Source organism: Octopus bimaculoides, chromosome 2, assembly GCF_046866305.1.
Source record: "Octopus bimaculoides isolate indiv1 chromosome 2, ASM4686630v1, whole genome shotgun sequence".
Classification (NCBI taxonomy): Eukaryota; Metazoa; Mollusca; class Cephalopoda; order Octopoda; family Octopodidae; genus Octopus; species Octopus bimaculoides.
In genome coordinates, this window is record NC_142929.1 from 176,691,661 (window position 1) to 176,706,660 (window position 15,000).

At 35.7% G+C, this 15,000-nt stretch overlaps 1 protein-coding gene across 15 annotated transcripts in view; it reads left to right on the top strand.

Annotated features, from left to right (window-relative positions):
• The window catches only part of LOC106871733 (clathrin interactor 1), a 177,127-nt gene that overhangs the window by 130,601 nt on the left and 31,526 nt on the right, over positions 1-15,000 (top strand). For all 15 annotated transcript variants that reach the window (XM_052965741.2, XM_089348099.1, XM_089348097.1 and 12 more), the window contains exons 7-11: positions 2,940-3,150; positions 4,318-4,456; positions 8,602-8,671; positions 11,633-11,885; positions 13,569-13,631. In XM_052965741.2, coding sequence (XP_052821701.1) covers positions 2,940-3,150; positions 4,318-4,456; positions 8,602-8,671; positions 11,633-11,885; positions 13,569-13,631 — 736 coding nt within the window. The remainder of the gene's footprint in view (positions 1-2,939; positions 3,151-4,317; positions 4,457-8,601; positions 8,672-11,632; positions 11,886-13,568; positions 13,632-15,000) is intronic.

Here is a 15,000-nt window from a genome sequence, read left to right on the forward strand (position 1 = left end):
TAGGTTAAGAAAATACGGGTGGGAAGAATGGATTAGAGATATGTGAAGCTAGCTTGTTCAGGGATGCATAAGCCACTGCTATTGAAGAGGCAGAGTGAAGTAACATCCTATTTGGAAGATAGTTGTTGAAGACTATTGATGAGTAAGACTCATCTATCTGCCTTCTTATGCAAAATTTCCCATTGATGGAAATATGCACTGTTAGTATGCTACAAAGACCTGACCATAAAATTACTATTTGAAGTAGCAAAATATTAGCATGCTACACATTTAAAAAAATATCTTTTAGTGTTTAGTCTCATCTTTATATGAAATGGGTTTGAAATTCTAGCTGAGTCACCTTTGTTTTCATTCTCTGCAAATGATAAAATAAACCCTAGTACTAGAAAATTGATTCACTCAACAATACCTTCTTCTCTACTCAAATTATTGCTGTTGTTATCAATTATGAATTTTCAACAGTTTTATGTGAGTTTCTACCGCTTCACTGCAAAAACTCACAGTGGTCTTGTGTTTGTACACTACATCAATGTTGCTTTGTTATGAGGTTTGGAGTGGATTCTGGTGCAGTTTTAGCATTTCTTTTTTGTTATGAAGAGTTTGTTGTAGTGTGAGTTGTATTATTTTGTTGGGTGGTGATTATGATTTGGGTGTTGTCTGATTGATATTGTGTGTTTGGTTGTCAGATGGTGATTGCTTAGAGTATATACTGTGTGCTTTGCATAACATTTACGAATTGCTACTGTAAAGAATGTGAACTGTGTAGGATCAGTTATGTAGGTATTGTGGTATTTCTTTATTAGGTATTGATCATATAGATTATGTTGTGTATGAGTTATGTTATTTCATTTGGTGATTATTATGTTGAGTATGTCTTTTGTGCAGAGGGTATGTTGTTTGAATTTTACTGTTGAACAGAAAGTATCTTGTGTAGGATGTGGTTGTATCTTGTGTAGGATGTGGTTGTATCTTGTGGAGGATGTGGTTGTATCTTGTGTAGGATATGGTTGTATCTAGCAGAGCTACTTTTTTAGATTATATGTAACATTGTTAGGCCTGGTATGATTTGTAGGTTCTGTTGATATTTTTGTAAAATCATACCTTATACTCCAGTTGTTACTGGTACTCTTTTTATTTTCATATCCCACATCCTGTTCATTTCAGTTACCAGGTCTTTGTACTTTAATAGTTTCTCCACGTCCTTTCATATAATGTTTTGGTTAGAAGAGATTAAGATGTTTGTCAGCACACAGATATTTTCATCCTAGTGTTGATTATTATGTCTGGATAGTTTGTCTTGATCTTTTTATTAGTTTAGATAAACATACCTCAGATGTTGGTGACAGACTTGTTGCTATGTATTGTGTTGGTTACATGCTTGTTTGTACCTAATGTTAAAATGTTGGCCTATTGCCCAGTGGACAACACTGCTGTCTCTGATTGTGTCTCTGAATATACTCAGATTTGGCAAAGACTGTACAGTTGATGAGAATGGAGAAATTGGTGGTGTTATTTGTGTCAGGGTACAGTGTTGAGCCTACTGTGTTATGATAGCCATTATTTGTCATTTCTAAACTTAATTGTTGCTGATATCCAATTTAGATTCCATTTCTTTGGTAATTAATGAAAAGACCATCAAAAGCATACTAATTCTAGAATATTATGTTAGCTTGTAAAACAGAAAGCTTCATGAAATTTAGCATATTTTTTTTTTAAATATAAAATGATGTTGGGGAAATGGAATAGATTTTTGGAGACTTTTTTTGTTGTTTATTTGTCTGTTTATTTTGTTTGCCCTTTTTTAATTTGCAGTTCAAATAACATTGTATCTGATGTTTATTGTATTGTGTTTTCTCTTCCATTCAAATCTGTTTTCATTGATTTCTCTTAAAGTCCTGCTAGACTTTAGGGCAGGTGTTTTATGTACCACAGTTACCCTTCATAGCATCATTGTATATATTAAATGTGATGCTCTTTGTGAGGAGAGTTTTAGTTTGTTTTTTTGTTGTTTTTTTTTTTGCTCTACACCTCTGTTTTCTATGCAAGCTTTGATGCTGTAGATTTTGCAAAATTTTTGATGCAATGTTTTATTAGTCTTTTAGAGATTTGAAGACATCTGTCTCACTTCTTAGCCAAAATGGATATTGTATCAGGTTCATTCATGCCTGCTTGCACAAATATGGGCTCACATGTAGATATATTTTGAGGATGGCAAGTCAAATTTGTAAAATTAAAGACTGCTGAATATCATATGACATTTTTCAAGGCTGTCATCTATAAACAGAGAGTAAAATATGTTTTCCAAAATTTAGCTGTTTTTTTTTTCCTTGCTTTTGTGTTTTATGTTATTTTAATTTGTTTTTCTTCTAAAATTATATTTTGTTGATACAGAATTATTTTAATACCATATTTTATATTGGGTGTCTTTTGAAAATAATTAGTATTAATTTCTAAGTAAATCACAATGAAGCATATTTAATGTGTGTAACACATATCCTTAAGGTATAAATAATTTTAATGCATTTTGGTAATATTTGGGTTATAACTCCTACAGTTCTTCAACTAGTTCTATGAGTTAATTAGCTCACCCATAAAGTGGAAATATATTTTCCAGTAAGTCTAAATATATTTTAAGCATATTAATGTTATAAATATTAAATATGTTTTCATATGGAGAACTGTTATTGTAGTTTTTTTTCTTCTGTTTCCTAAATACAACCCACAAATATATGAATATTAATAAGTAATAAATATCAAAATCTCTTACAGCAAAGTAACTTTACTTTTTGATATCAGTAAAATATATATGTTTCACCTTTCAAAATTTTTTTGTGTGTATTTTTTCCCTCTAAATTTTATTAGTCATTTGCTTGTTTATGTTACAGTTTTCAAGTTTATGTATCTTCTTATTCATTTACTTTTCTTTTGTGTATGCATAGTGATGATAATGAAAATCGGTATGAAGATAAAGAAAAGCCATCTCGTGACCGTAAGGAGTTTGAATTCAAAGACGAGGATGAAGAGTATACTTCTGTGGAACGCACTCAAACAACACACACTGAGAAAATTACCACCAATATCCGTACCACTCGATCTAACAAGAAATTAGACCTTGGTGCAGCTGCAAACTATGGTAAAGAGACCAATCAGGTAAGGATGTCTATACCAACCTATTAGTTAATGGATTATGAGCCAAAATGATTTAAGCTATAAGGCATTAGATTACTAGCTCATAGATCAAGAGTTCAAAGCCATCACAGGTATTATGTTGTGTAGATGGCCAGTACAATTAATTCTGCATGTGTGTATCAGATCACCTTGTTGTTGGCAATAGATAAGCAAATTTGTCTGGGTATTGTATCAGAGGTCAGATTTATCTTTCATTTGCATGATACCGTGAAATTAAAACAAAGCATCTGCTGATGCGCTCTTTGGACTTTGATATTCATAGCAAAACAAAAAAAGAAAAAGACCTAAAGAGGGAAGGAAGAGTGTTGTAGTAAAATGAACAATATCATCATCATCATCATCATCATCGTCTAACATCCTCTTTTCATGCTAGCATGGGTTGGACAGTCTGACAAGCTGAACGGTTTGCAGGAACCTGCACCGTGCTTCTGTGTCTGCTTTGGCATGGTTTTTATGGCTGGATGCCCTTCCTTATACCAGCCACTCTGTAGAATACCCAAAGCAGATGCAAGTCACTATGTAAATCTATTCATTTAACTCTTTGAAAGATGGCATCCTTTTACTCATGTCATGTGCACATTTTTATTGTTGGTGATAATATAGGTTGATGATTGTTCTTCTTTCAAATCATCTGTCATAGATGGATTTAGTTCAACACTACAAGCTAACAAAACATTTAGCTTTCATAAACTATCCCCACCTTTTGCAATGATGAATTCCATTATCCACGTAACTGATACACTACCGAATGGTGTAAGCCAGTGAAAACTAGGTAAGTGATATCCACACTATGACTGATAGCAACATGACCTGCTGCAATTCTGTTCCTTTGCTTAATGGCAGCTATTCTGTTTATGTCAGAAACTTTTCTATGTCTATCAATGTAACTATTGAATCAAACTCTGTGATGCTCAGGCACTACATTGTTTCTGTAGCCAGTTTGATATTAGGGAAAATATGAATTTCTAAGCCATCCTCTTTAGATATCTTAAGTAATATAAACTTTAAAAAATATAACTAGTTACTCTAAGCTCTGTCCCATGAAGCCAGCTCAAACAAAACTAACTGAAACTAATTCAATTCATCACTTCTAATATATTAAAACTGATAATTTTTCTCTTGTTACAGGTGCCTGATAGCAGCGGAAACTACAATCTAATTGACACAGTAGTCGCTTCTGTATCTTCTCCAGGAGATTTATTTACCGACTTTAGTGATTTTAAATCATCGGCTTCTCAAAATGGAGTCACGACCGATATAGCTTCTAGTAAGTATTACTATTATTAAATTACAAAGCTGTATTTTCCAGGGTGGTAAATTGGCAAAATCATTTGAGAATTGAAGAAAATGCCTCATTGTATTTATTCTACCACTTTACATTCTGAATTGTAATTGCTCCATAGTCATCTTTCCAGCTTTGATAAAATAAAGTACCAGTCATGTACAGAGGTTGAGGGTACCAACTAACATCCTCTCCCAAAATAGTTTCTAATATAGGCCTGGTACCTATGATAGAAACAATTATTATACATATTTTTCAATGCCACTTTCATGTTTATTACTAAACTTCTAAATTATTAGCACTCTTCATCATCATCATCATCATCATCGTTTAATGTCCGCTTTCCATGCTGGCATGGGTTGGACGGTTTGACTGAGAACTTGCAAGCCAGGAGGCTACACCAGGCTCCAATCTGATCTGGTAAGGTTTCTACAGTTGGACGCCCTTCCTAATGCCAACCACTCTGAGAGTGTAGTGGTTGGCATTAGAAACCTTGCCGAATTAGATTGGAGCCTGGTGTAGCCTCCTGGCTTGCCAGTCCTCAGTCAAACCGTCCAACCCGTGCCAGCATAGAAAGTGGATGTTAAACGATGACGACAATGATGATGATGATAATGAGAGCTAATAATAATTTAGACGTTTAATAATAAACATGTAAGTGACATTCACAAGTACAAACTTTGACATCAGAACTATAGTGCAGCCACACCTGCTATGCTACTTACCTTGTCTTCTTAGCAAAACTCATGCACTACTCTCTCTTCACAGTTTAGTAGCAGCATTGAGACATATATAAATCTGTGAAAATATTTACTTCAATAACCTATCTAAATAATTAGATTGGCACATCATCATCATCATCATCATTATCATCCAGTATTTTAAATTCAGGTTTTGTCCGCATTAACGAGGGTGGCTGGATCTATCTCAATGCCATAGCAACTGCCCTCACCCTATCTTGCCATCATACCCAGTTTTGGGCGTCCTCCTTTTTCAAACCAATCCTCCCAATCTCCTCCCCTACCTGTTCCCGCCACCTTTTCCTTGGTCTACCTCACTTTCGCAATCCATTTACCTCAAACACAATCACCCACTTCAGAATATGCTTTTCATCCCTTCTCAACACATACCCATACCACCACACTCCATTTGCCCTTGCCAGCCATTCCACCGATTCCTCCAATCCCAGCATTCCCATCAAATCTTCAGTCCTCCTTTTATCAAACAGCTTCACCCCACACATTTCTCTCACCATTGCTCTCTCAGTCCTTCTCAAAATTACCATCTCTCTCTCTCTCTCTCTCAGACACCATGTCTCACTCCCATACAGCATTGCAGCTCTCACACAACTCTAATAGACCCTTCCTTTTATCTTTAATGAGAGCATTTTCCTATATAACAATACTCCACATTCCCTGAACTTCACCCAGCCAAGTTTCGCTCTTGCTGTCTCAGCTGCTTCACATCCACCACTTACATACACCCTATCTCCAAGATAACAAAACCTTCTTACCATTTCCACTTCATCATATAACATTTCTACTGGTTCAGCCAACCCTCCATCTCCTTTCAAACATCTTGCACAAACAAACTCTCTTGCCAGTCTTGGGGGTCACCTTCATTTTTGTACATTTTCGTTTATCCTGTTGGAAGGTTTGACTCAAGGTAATAGAACACCACACTTATGGAATAAAACTGAGGTTCCTATTTCCAGACAGCAAACTCCTAAACCCTACTGCATAATCTATTGTCTACTTATGTGTAGAATGAGTCAGAAAGAGTTGGGTGTCTTTGGAAGCGACAGATCTCAATACTGAGGAAGGGTATACAAACTGGCAGCCCTTTGTATCTCACTAACTCTGTCAGATATTACTCTGTGAAGTAAAAAGAAGAAATTAATATAAAACAAGTTGTCTGTTATTGGAGGAGATGGCAGCAAATGTCAGGTAAGATAGATAGGGACAGGGAGAAATAGATGAGGAAGTTGTGATAAGAGGTAGTGGAGCTGGTAGCAGTGAAAGATTGGAGAATAAAAGGAATAAAAAAAAAAAGTAACTCATACATGCACAAACACATTTACATGTATATATATATACATATATGTGTGTGTGTGTGTGTGTATGCATATATATATATATATATATATATATATATATATACATATATATACATATATATATATATATATATATATATATATATATATATATATATATATATATATAATGAAATCGAACTAAACTCTACAGCTGGCACCCATGCCAACACCGTTTTCTTCATTGGACACAAAACTCAGCTTGTGAAGACCTGTTTGGGCAAGCAAAAGCAAAATCGTGATGGCACTCATTCCTAGATTCTAGGCACGGTTAAAGACATTTGAGCGAGATCGTACTAGTGCTGCTGGACTGGCTCCTGTGCAGGTGGCACGTAAAATACACCATTTTGAGCGTGGCCGTTGCCAGTACCACCTAACTGGCTTTCGTGTCGGTGGCATGTAAAAGTACCCACTACACTTTTGGAGTGGTTGGCATTAGGAAGGGCATCCAGCTGTAGAAACTCTGCCAAATCAGATTGGAGCTTGGTGTAGCCATCTGGTTCACCAGTCCTCAGTCAAATCTTCCAACCCATGCTAGCATGGAAAGCGGACGTTAAACGATGATGATGATGATATATATACATATCGAGTTTATAGCTAGTTATACTATTTTCCAGTAATGAGAGAGCAAGAGAGCTTTCATCAATTTTGTTGTATAAGATTCCAAGAAATGAATAGAGTATGGTCATCATTGCACGAAATCTAGAGAAAAGAACCTTGTACTTTTGAAAACAGTATTGGGATATTACTCAAGAAACATATCTCCCCACCTCTCTCTCTCTCTCTCTTTCTCTCTCTCTACACACAATACTGGTGAAGAGTATAATGAGCTATAAACTCCATTTTAAGGAGAGTAGAGTGGTGGTGAAGGAAATAAGTTATAATACATATATACAGACATGCATGGTAGCAACCCATGCTACCATGGAAAAGGAGCTGTGAAAAAGTACGGAAACACATATGAGGTATGTTCAAAAAGTATCCAACTTTATATTTTCCTGCCAAAACTAATGCTGTGTGAACAAAATCTTTTGGGTGGAATGTGATGCCACCCTCCTTGTTCATGCAGGAAAATTTCCATGCTAGTTGGCTGCATCAGCTCCCTGAGTACAGACATGTAGTGCATGTTATTCAGATTTTCATTTTCACCGAACGGAGATCTTGCATCAAGTTTTGCCAAAAGCAAAGCTTAGTGATAATTAAGCTCAGACTATCCAGAAGAATCAGCAGCTCTGTGGCAATGATGTCATGGGTAAAACTCAGATCAAGGAGTGGTAAAACTGCTTCAAACATGGTCACACTTCAGTGGAGAATGACGCACACTTAGGCAGGGCCATCCACAAGCTGAAATGAGGAGCTGATTGAAAAGGTTCAGCAATTTAGGGATTTACTCATGCAGTGGGAATAAGCACAGCATCAGTGCATTCCATTTTAATGGAGGATTTGTGCATGCAGACATGTAGTGCATGTTATTCAGATTTTCATTTTCACCGAACGGAGATCTTGCATCAAGTTTTGCCAAAAGCAAAGCTTAGTGATAATTAAGCTCAGACTATCCAGAAGAATCAGCAAAATTTGTCCCCAAGCAGCAGAAGCAACTGTGTGTGTGGAATTCATTCAGGACATGCTGGATAGTGCAAACCAAGATTCAGACTTCATGCAGACTATCATAGCTAGTGATGACACAAGGGTTTATGGTCTTTACTCGATGCATTCAGTCATCTTGCATGAAAACGAAGATCTGATGAGCACTCACTACATGTCTGTACTCTGGATGTTACAATCAAGAACTGACATAGCTTAGGGATGAGAAACTTTTTACACCTGTGCAAGAAGGATGACGTCACCTCCCAACCATAGGATTTTGCCCATACAGCGTTAGTTTTGGTGGGACAAAATAAAGTTGGATCTTGTGTATATCATGTGGTTGATCTGAGAAAGAAAAGAAAATGTATTTCTTTCTGTTAAATATTGTGAATTGCTTAAACCTACACTTCTTTTGCAATTTGTTTCATTCACAATTATTTCTTTCTAGGTAATTCTAATGGTGAATTTGGTGAGTTTTCTGCTTTTCAAGGAGTTGCAGCCACCAGTGTAACATCATCGTGAGTTACACTAACTTACTTTTATATCAAAACTTACTTTTATATTAATAAAAATTTTGTTAGTTTACAAAACATATTTTATAGATACACTAACAAATTGTGGCTCTTTGTCCAGTGTAAGAAATTGTTATCTTGGATCTTGGAGTTAGATACTTTATAATATTTTGTCTCACACCTCCACACTTTAACTTTGAGTCCTGCTGTGATTAACCTTGCCTTTCATTACTACACCCTTGAAAATCATATTATGCAGCTACACCCAACATCCTTTTGTTCTTACAAACAAGTGATTTTGTACCCATGTAATAGAATATGTAAAAAGTTATATTAGTTGTTCGTTAAAAAGGCAATTGTGCTCCAGACACATATTTCTTCACTCTGTCTAACAAGAATAGGATTAGGTTTTTGTTTAGTGCATTTCAGAAAGTAACAGCTCCTCTTATAAAGAACTTTATACATATTTTTAAGACCTATCACTCTTTTGTAACAACCCTTGTTACTTGGTTTGTACATTTTATGCCAAGTAGCTGTAGTTGTTGCTGATATTTCTGCAAACACTCTGTACACTCATGATTATCGCTGATTAAACAGAAATAATTAAAGGCCTTCCAACTATGACCATCCAATCTTTCATTTTAGGCATAGTATATTTAAGACTACATTGTCAAATATGTTTTCCTTAAAAAAAAAAAGATGTGATTTGAGGAATACTTCATTGTCATTTCCAGTAAGTTGAGTGACTACATGGAGGTTTACTCATTCGCTTAAGTAGCTGAATATACTCAGCAACCACAATTTGTTAATACTAACCAGCTTGAGACTGCTTCTTGTTCTTTGATACTGAAACTCTTGACTTTAAGCTTAATAAATCATATGAGAATAGCTTTAGGATTGTTAGAAGTTAGCACAGGGTAGTTTATGTTGGTATGCTATGTTACAACAAACTTCAGCATCTTGAGAGAAAGAATGATAGCTGTATGGATATTACCCAAAACAAATAGTGTAAGATGGTTATCTTCTATAACAACAAACCATATTTTAATAATTTCTGAAACTAATAGATTACTATGGTAAATTAGGTGTCGTACTTTAAGTTCAGTGATTAGTAGTTTAAACTGTTTATGTATATATTTACTTTTTATTGCTCATAAAAAACGCCCAAAATAGCAACATTGTCTACATGGGTAAACCGATACAGGAAACGTTGACTAAGTTATTCTTATATTACAAACATGAAACTAATTGAAATACTTAAATGAATTACCTCCCTTGAATATTTCGAATTCGTTTTAATGTTAACAATTTCAGAAGATATATACATCCCAAGATTTCTTCCTATTCCTTTCAAATTCCAAATCGAAGAGTTTCTCATCAGGCCCTCGTTGAAATTACAAATTCGATTTTGAAAATATTTTTTTTCATAGGTAACTGACTGAATTTTAGGGTTTGGAAACAAAAATGACTCATAACAAATAAATAGCTAAAAAGAGCATTGTTTACTAAGAATAATGAAACTTATCATTGTTTGAGCATTTATTTTATGTATAGTCTGTGGTTAGCAAAAAAAACCAAATCAGTTGGGGTATATTTTTACATCCATTTATGTTTTGAGTCCAAATCTTTCCCAAGTCAACTTGGTCATTCTGTGATTGAGAAAATATTAGTGAGCTTGGTTAATTGTCTATGCTTTAGAACAGTGGTTCCCAGCCTGTGGTCCATGGACCCCTGATGGTCTACAAAGGTAGTACCGGGGTTTCCAGAAACTAAATTCAAAATTTCACATATATATATATATATATATATATATATATATATATATATTATTTTGTTTAAAAGAGTTCCAACACTGTCTGTTTTTTATGTTATATTAATATTCCTGCAGAACCAATGTGGGGTATAGAATATGGAATATACAATATATAATACAATATATAATATAAAATAAAATAAAATAGATGACACCATGAAATAAAGTATTGAATGTAGATGAAATATTGAGTGTTCAATATAAAGGATCAAATATATAAATATAAGTATATAAAGGCGACTCGAGTTTCAGGGCTATTTCCCTTCGTCATGGCCGGTATGACAGACCTATAAATATAAGTATATAAAGGCGACTCGAGTTTCAGGGCTATTTCCCTTCGTCATGGCCGGTATGACAGACCTATAAATATAAGTATATAAAGGCGACTCGAGTTTCAGGGCTATTTCCTTTCGTCATGGCCGGTATATATATATATATATGCTTAAGGATAAGCATATTAAAAGGGGTCCATGAGAAAACTCATTTAAATAAAAAGGGGTCCTTGGTAAGGAAAAGGTTGGGAACCACTGCTTTAGAAGATGAAGCTCTAGCATGATTGCAACCCAATGACAGCAACCAGTGAAGGAGTGAAAAAATATAAATATTAACTAATAATTGTTTGAGGTCTTTTTTTAATGACTGGTTGACATTATAGCAGTGGGCATGCATTCAGGTTACTCTGTCAAATGTAAATCTTATTTATTCACATTATTTTGAAGTAATCATGCATTTTCTTGTAACTTCAAAATTTCGATGATGTTAACGTTTATTTTTTAAATGACATTGTCGGATAGGTGTAAGAGGCTGGACCTGGCCAATTTGAACATAAAACAGTTAGATATTTGGGCTGGATATGGTTTGTTTAAATGTTAAAGGGGTAATGTGCATCACTATGTCTGCTTGTCCTTCAGTTATCCACTGTTACAGTTATATGCACATTGCAGTTCAACTTGAGGAATGGGCCATTCTGAAGCTGGACAGCTTCAGTTCCTTAGGATTTATTAGAGAAGTCCAAAGTTTAGATGCAACATAAGAATTTCTGCTGGGAGTTTTCTTTTATGTGTTTATGTGTGTTATGCCTGGGGCTATTTTCTGTTTTTCCATATGGTCTAATTTCTGGGTTTTTTTTTTTTTTTTTTATCTTTAAATTTCAGTTCACAAAGTAACTTTGCTGACTTTTCCAAGATGAACACTGCTGCTCCTCAAAATTCTTCTTCAGTCCAACCAGTTGTTGCAAGCACCACACCATCTGCTGATTTATATGATGTATTTAGTACCCCAGTTTCTAATCCTGCCAGTGGAGGCAGCATACCTCCAATGCAAGCTCCCAACCTTGCTTCTCCATTGAATCCTTCTGGGACATTAACATCACAGATAACCACTGGTTCAGCCATCAGCATGCAGACTGTAAGTACATTTTTCTCTTATTTTACTAGTTAAACTCATTAGAATGTAGCATTTTAAGGGGTTTATCTGGTTATAACAACCCATTACTCTGTCTAGTATTTATCTTATTAATCAAAATTAAATGAATAGAAAGGGACGTAACCAAGCTGGAATTAAATACCATAAGGCTTTTTTTGACCAACATCCTGTTTCTCCCAGTTCGCACTAAATACATGGGCACTGACTATGTGGTTAAAAAGTTCACTTCATAACAACATGATTTCATGTTCAGGTGGCAGGCTGGCAAAATCATTAGCATGCCAGACAAAATGTTTAGTGGCATTTCATCTGTTTTTTTTATATTCCAAGTTCATATTCCACCAAGGTCAACTTGCCCTTCATCTTTTCGTGGTCAATAAAATAAGTACCAGTTGAGTACTGGGATCAGTGTAATCAATTATCCCTGTCTCCCAAAATTTCAGGCCTTGTGCCTTTAGTAGAAAGGATCATTATTATTATTATTATTATTATTATTATTATTATTATTATTGAGTGAGAGAACAGTGCATGCCATCAAAGTGACACTGGGGTAAAATATACAAAGCCCAGTATACCCATCAGGACTACCCGTCTGATAAGGGTACATCAGACACATGCATCACAACCATATGTGCATGATATGGTGATCTCATATCAAGATAAACAGCGCATGACCTTGCCGGTGGGGCCCAGTTAGAATTTTCTTCAGGTTGAGTAGCCTATCCCACTCATAAGGTCCCTGAATAAGGGTTGTTTAAGAATGTTGAATGAAACACCCATGTTTCCAAAGGGAAATTATCCAAACTCCAAAGAATTCCTCTCAACACATGTCTATGATGCTTCCCCACAACTTCTGCTTGTGATCAGAGATGTACATATCGTCAGCCACCAAGGGACATGCTCAACTGGTTAAGGTCAAACAACCGACAAGCAAATCTGTGGTATCGAGCAGAATATTTGCTGGAGCCCATCTTTTATACCAAGACAAAACAATGTACATGATAACACTTCCAGTCAGTTAAGATCAGAAGCAATGAGAGCCACTGCCTGATACTGCATCAGAGCATTTATTATTATTAGTTATTATTATTATCGTTGTTGTTGTTATTATGGTGAGCTGGCAGAATTATTAGCATCTCAGGCAAAACGCTTAGTGGCATTTCATCCGTCTTCATGTTCTAAGTTCAAATTCTGCTAAGGTTGACCTTGCCTTTTATCCTTTCAGGGTCAATAAAATAAGTACCAGTTGAATACTGGGATCGATGCAATCAACTTACCCCCCACTCCACCCCAATTGCTGGTCTTGTGCCAAACTTTGAAATTATTACTATTATTAAGAAAAAGAAGAAAAGGCGAACAACTGGCAGAATTAAGAGAGCACCAGACAAAATGTCTTGCAGTATGTGATTATGTCCCTTTAAATTCTGCCAATCAACTTTGCCTTTTCATATTTCTAGTGTTTATAAAACAATTACTTTACCAATATGCAAATATCCAGATGTGTGAACTATGCTTCTTTATGTAAAATTAGGTAAATAGTTTAAAAAGAAAGCACTTCTGTAAGCAGCAAAGAAAATTATCCTCCAAAAAATTTAGTGATTTCTTTTAATAATGATAGTAACAATAATGTGTATCTCTTTCTTTTTTTCTGCTTTTCTTTTCCAGTTGAGTGGGATGAGTTTAGGAACCAGTACCGTTCCAATGCAAGGAATTGGTATGATGCCATCGGTAGGTATTTGATCCAGCATTATACTACATCCACGTACTTATGCATACACTGTCACCTTGAAAATATGAACAACAGTAACGTTCTATTTTAGAGCAAATATACTTTGAAAAACATCTTTCTTTTCAAAGAACTTTTTCAATTAACACCCACTGATTTAAACCATCCAGGAATATACATTTTGGTTATTCATCATCATCATCATTATTGTTATCATTGTTTGTCATCTGTTTTCCCTGCTGGCATAGGATCAACAATTTGACAGGATCCAGCAAGCCACGAAGTTTTGTTGAGCTCCAGTATCATCTTTGGCATGGTGTTTACAGCTGGATGCCCTTCCTGATGTCGACCACTTTACAGTGTGTACTGGCTGCTTATTTTCATGCCACCAGTTTGGTACTTTGATTTTTTTTTTTAAGAGAAAAAAAACTACATTATGTGATGTTAAGTGTGATATTGTTTGCTGCTTATTCTCAAGTGCTATTGTTTTACTTCAAGTGAAACTTTAAATTTTTAAACACACATGTACACCCGCATGCACATATATACATGATGGCTGTCCACTCGTGACTGAAGAAAATCATTGCTGACCTTTAGAAACATTATGCACTCTAGGACTAACATATATTTTGCATTTGTGGCTCTGTTGGTGACTAATGAGCCCTGCTCCTGACAAGCATACATGATTGCAAACATTGCAAACCAAGCTTCCCCCATTCACTACACTAGCAGTGCACTTTCGAGCAGTACGCTTAAATTCTTCATGCTGAATATGTGCTCTCTCAAAGGTGCCAACCCCTTCCTTAACCTGCTTCCTCCATCTGTGGCAATGACAGGCATTGCTCTTCCAGTCGGTCTCCTGCATATCACAGGCCTTTAATGAGGACGTGACACAGTCCTTAAATCGCAGCCTTGGTTTCTGCCAGGGTCTCTTTCCACTAACAAGTTCCCCATATAGCATCTGTTTAAGGATCCTGCTATCCTTCATTCTAATAAGGTGTCCAGTCAAATGTAACTGGTGCTTGTACACCATTGCCTCAGTACTCAAGATATCAGCTTTCCTCAGGACCTGTGTGTCTGGAGTTTTTAAGGTCCAGCCAACATTCAGAATGTGTCTCAGACATCCCTGATGAAAGTGTTCAAGGACCTTTACATGACATTTGTAAAGGGTCCATGTATCACATGAGTAAAGGAGCAATGTCAGTACACATGCACGGTACACAGCACTTTTTGTTTGCCATGTGATACCATGCTGAGACCAGACACGAGACTGAAGAGACTGGAAGGAATCAGTTAATCTTTGTAGCCTGAAAGATATTTCATCATCCAGGGAGTAAGAACAGCTGAGTGTGCTGCCCAGGTAGACAAACT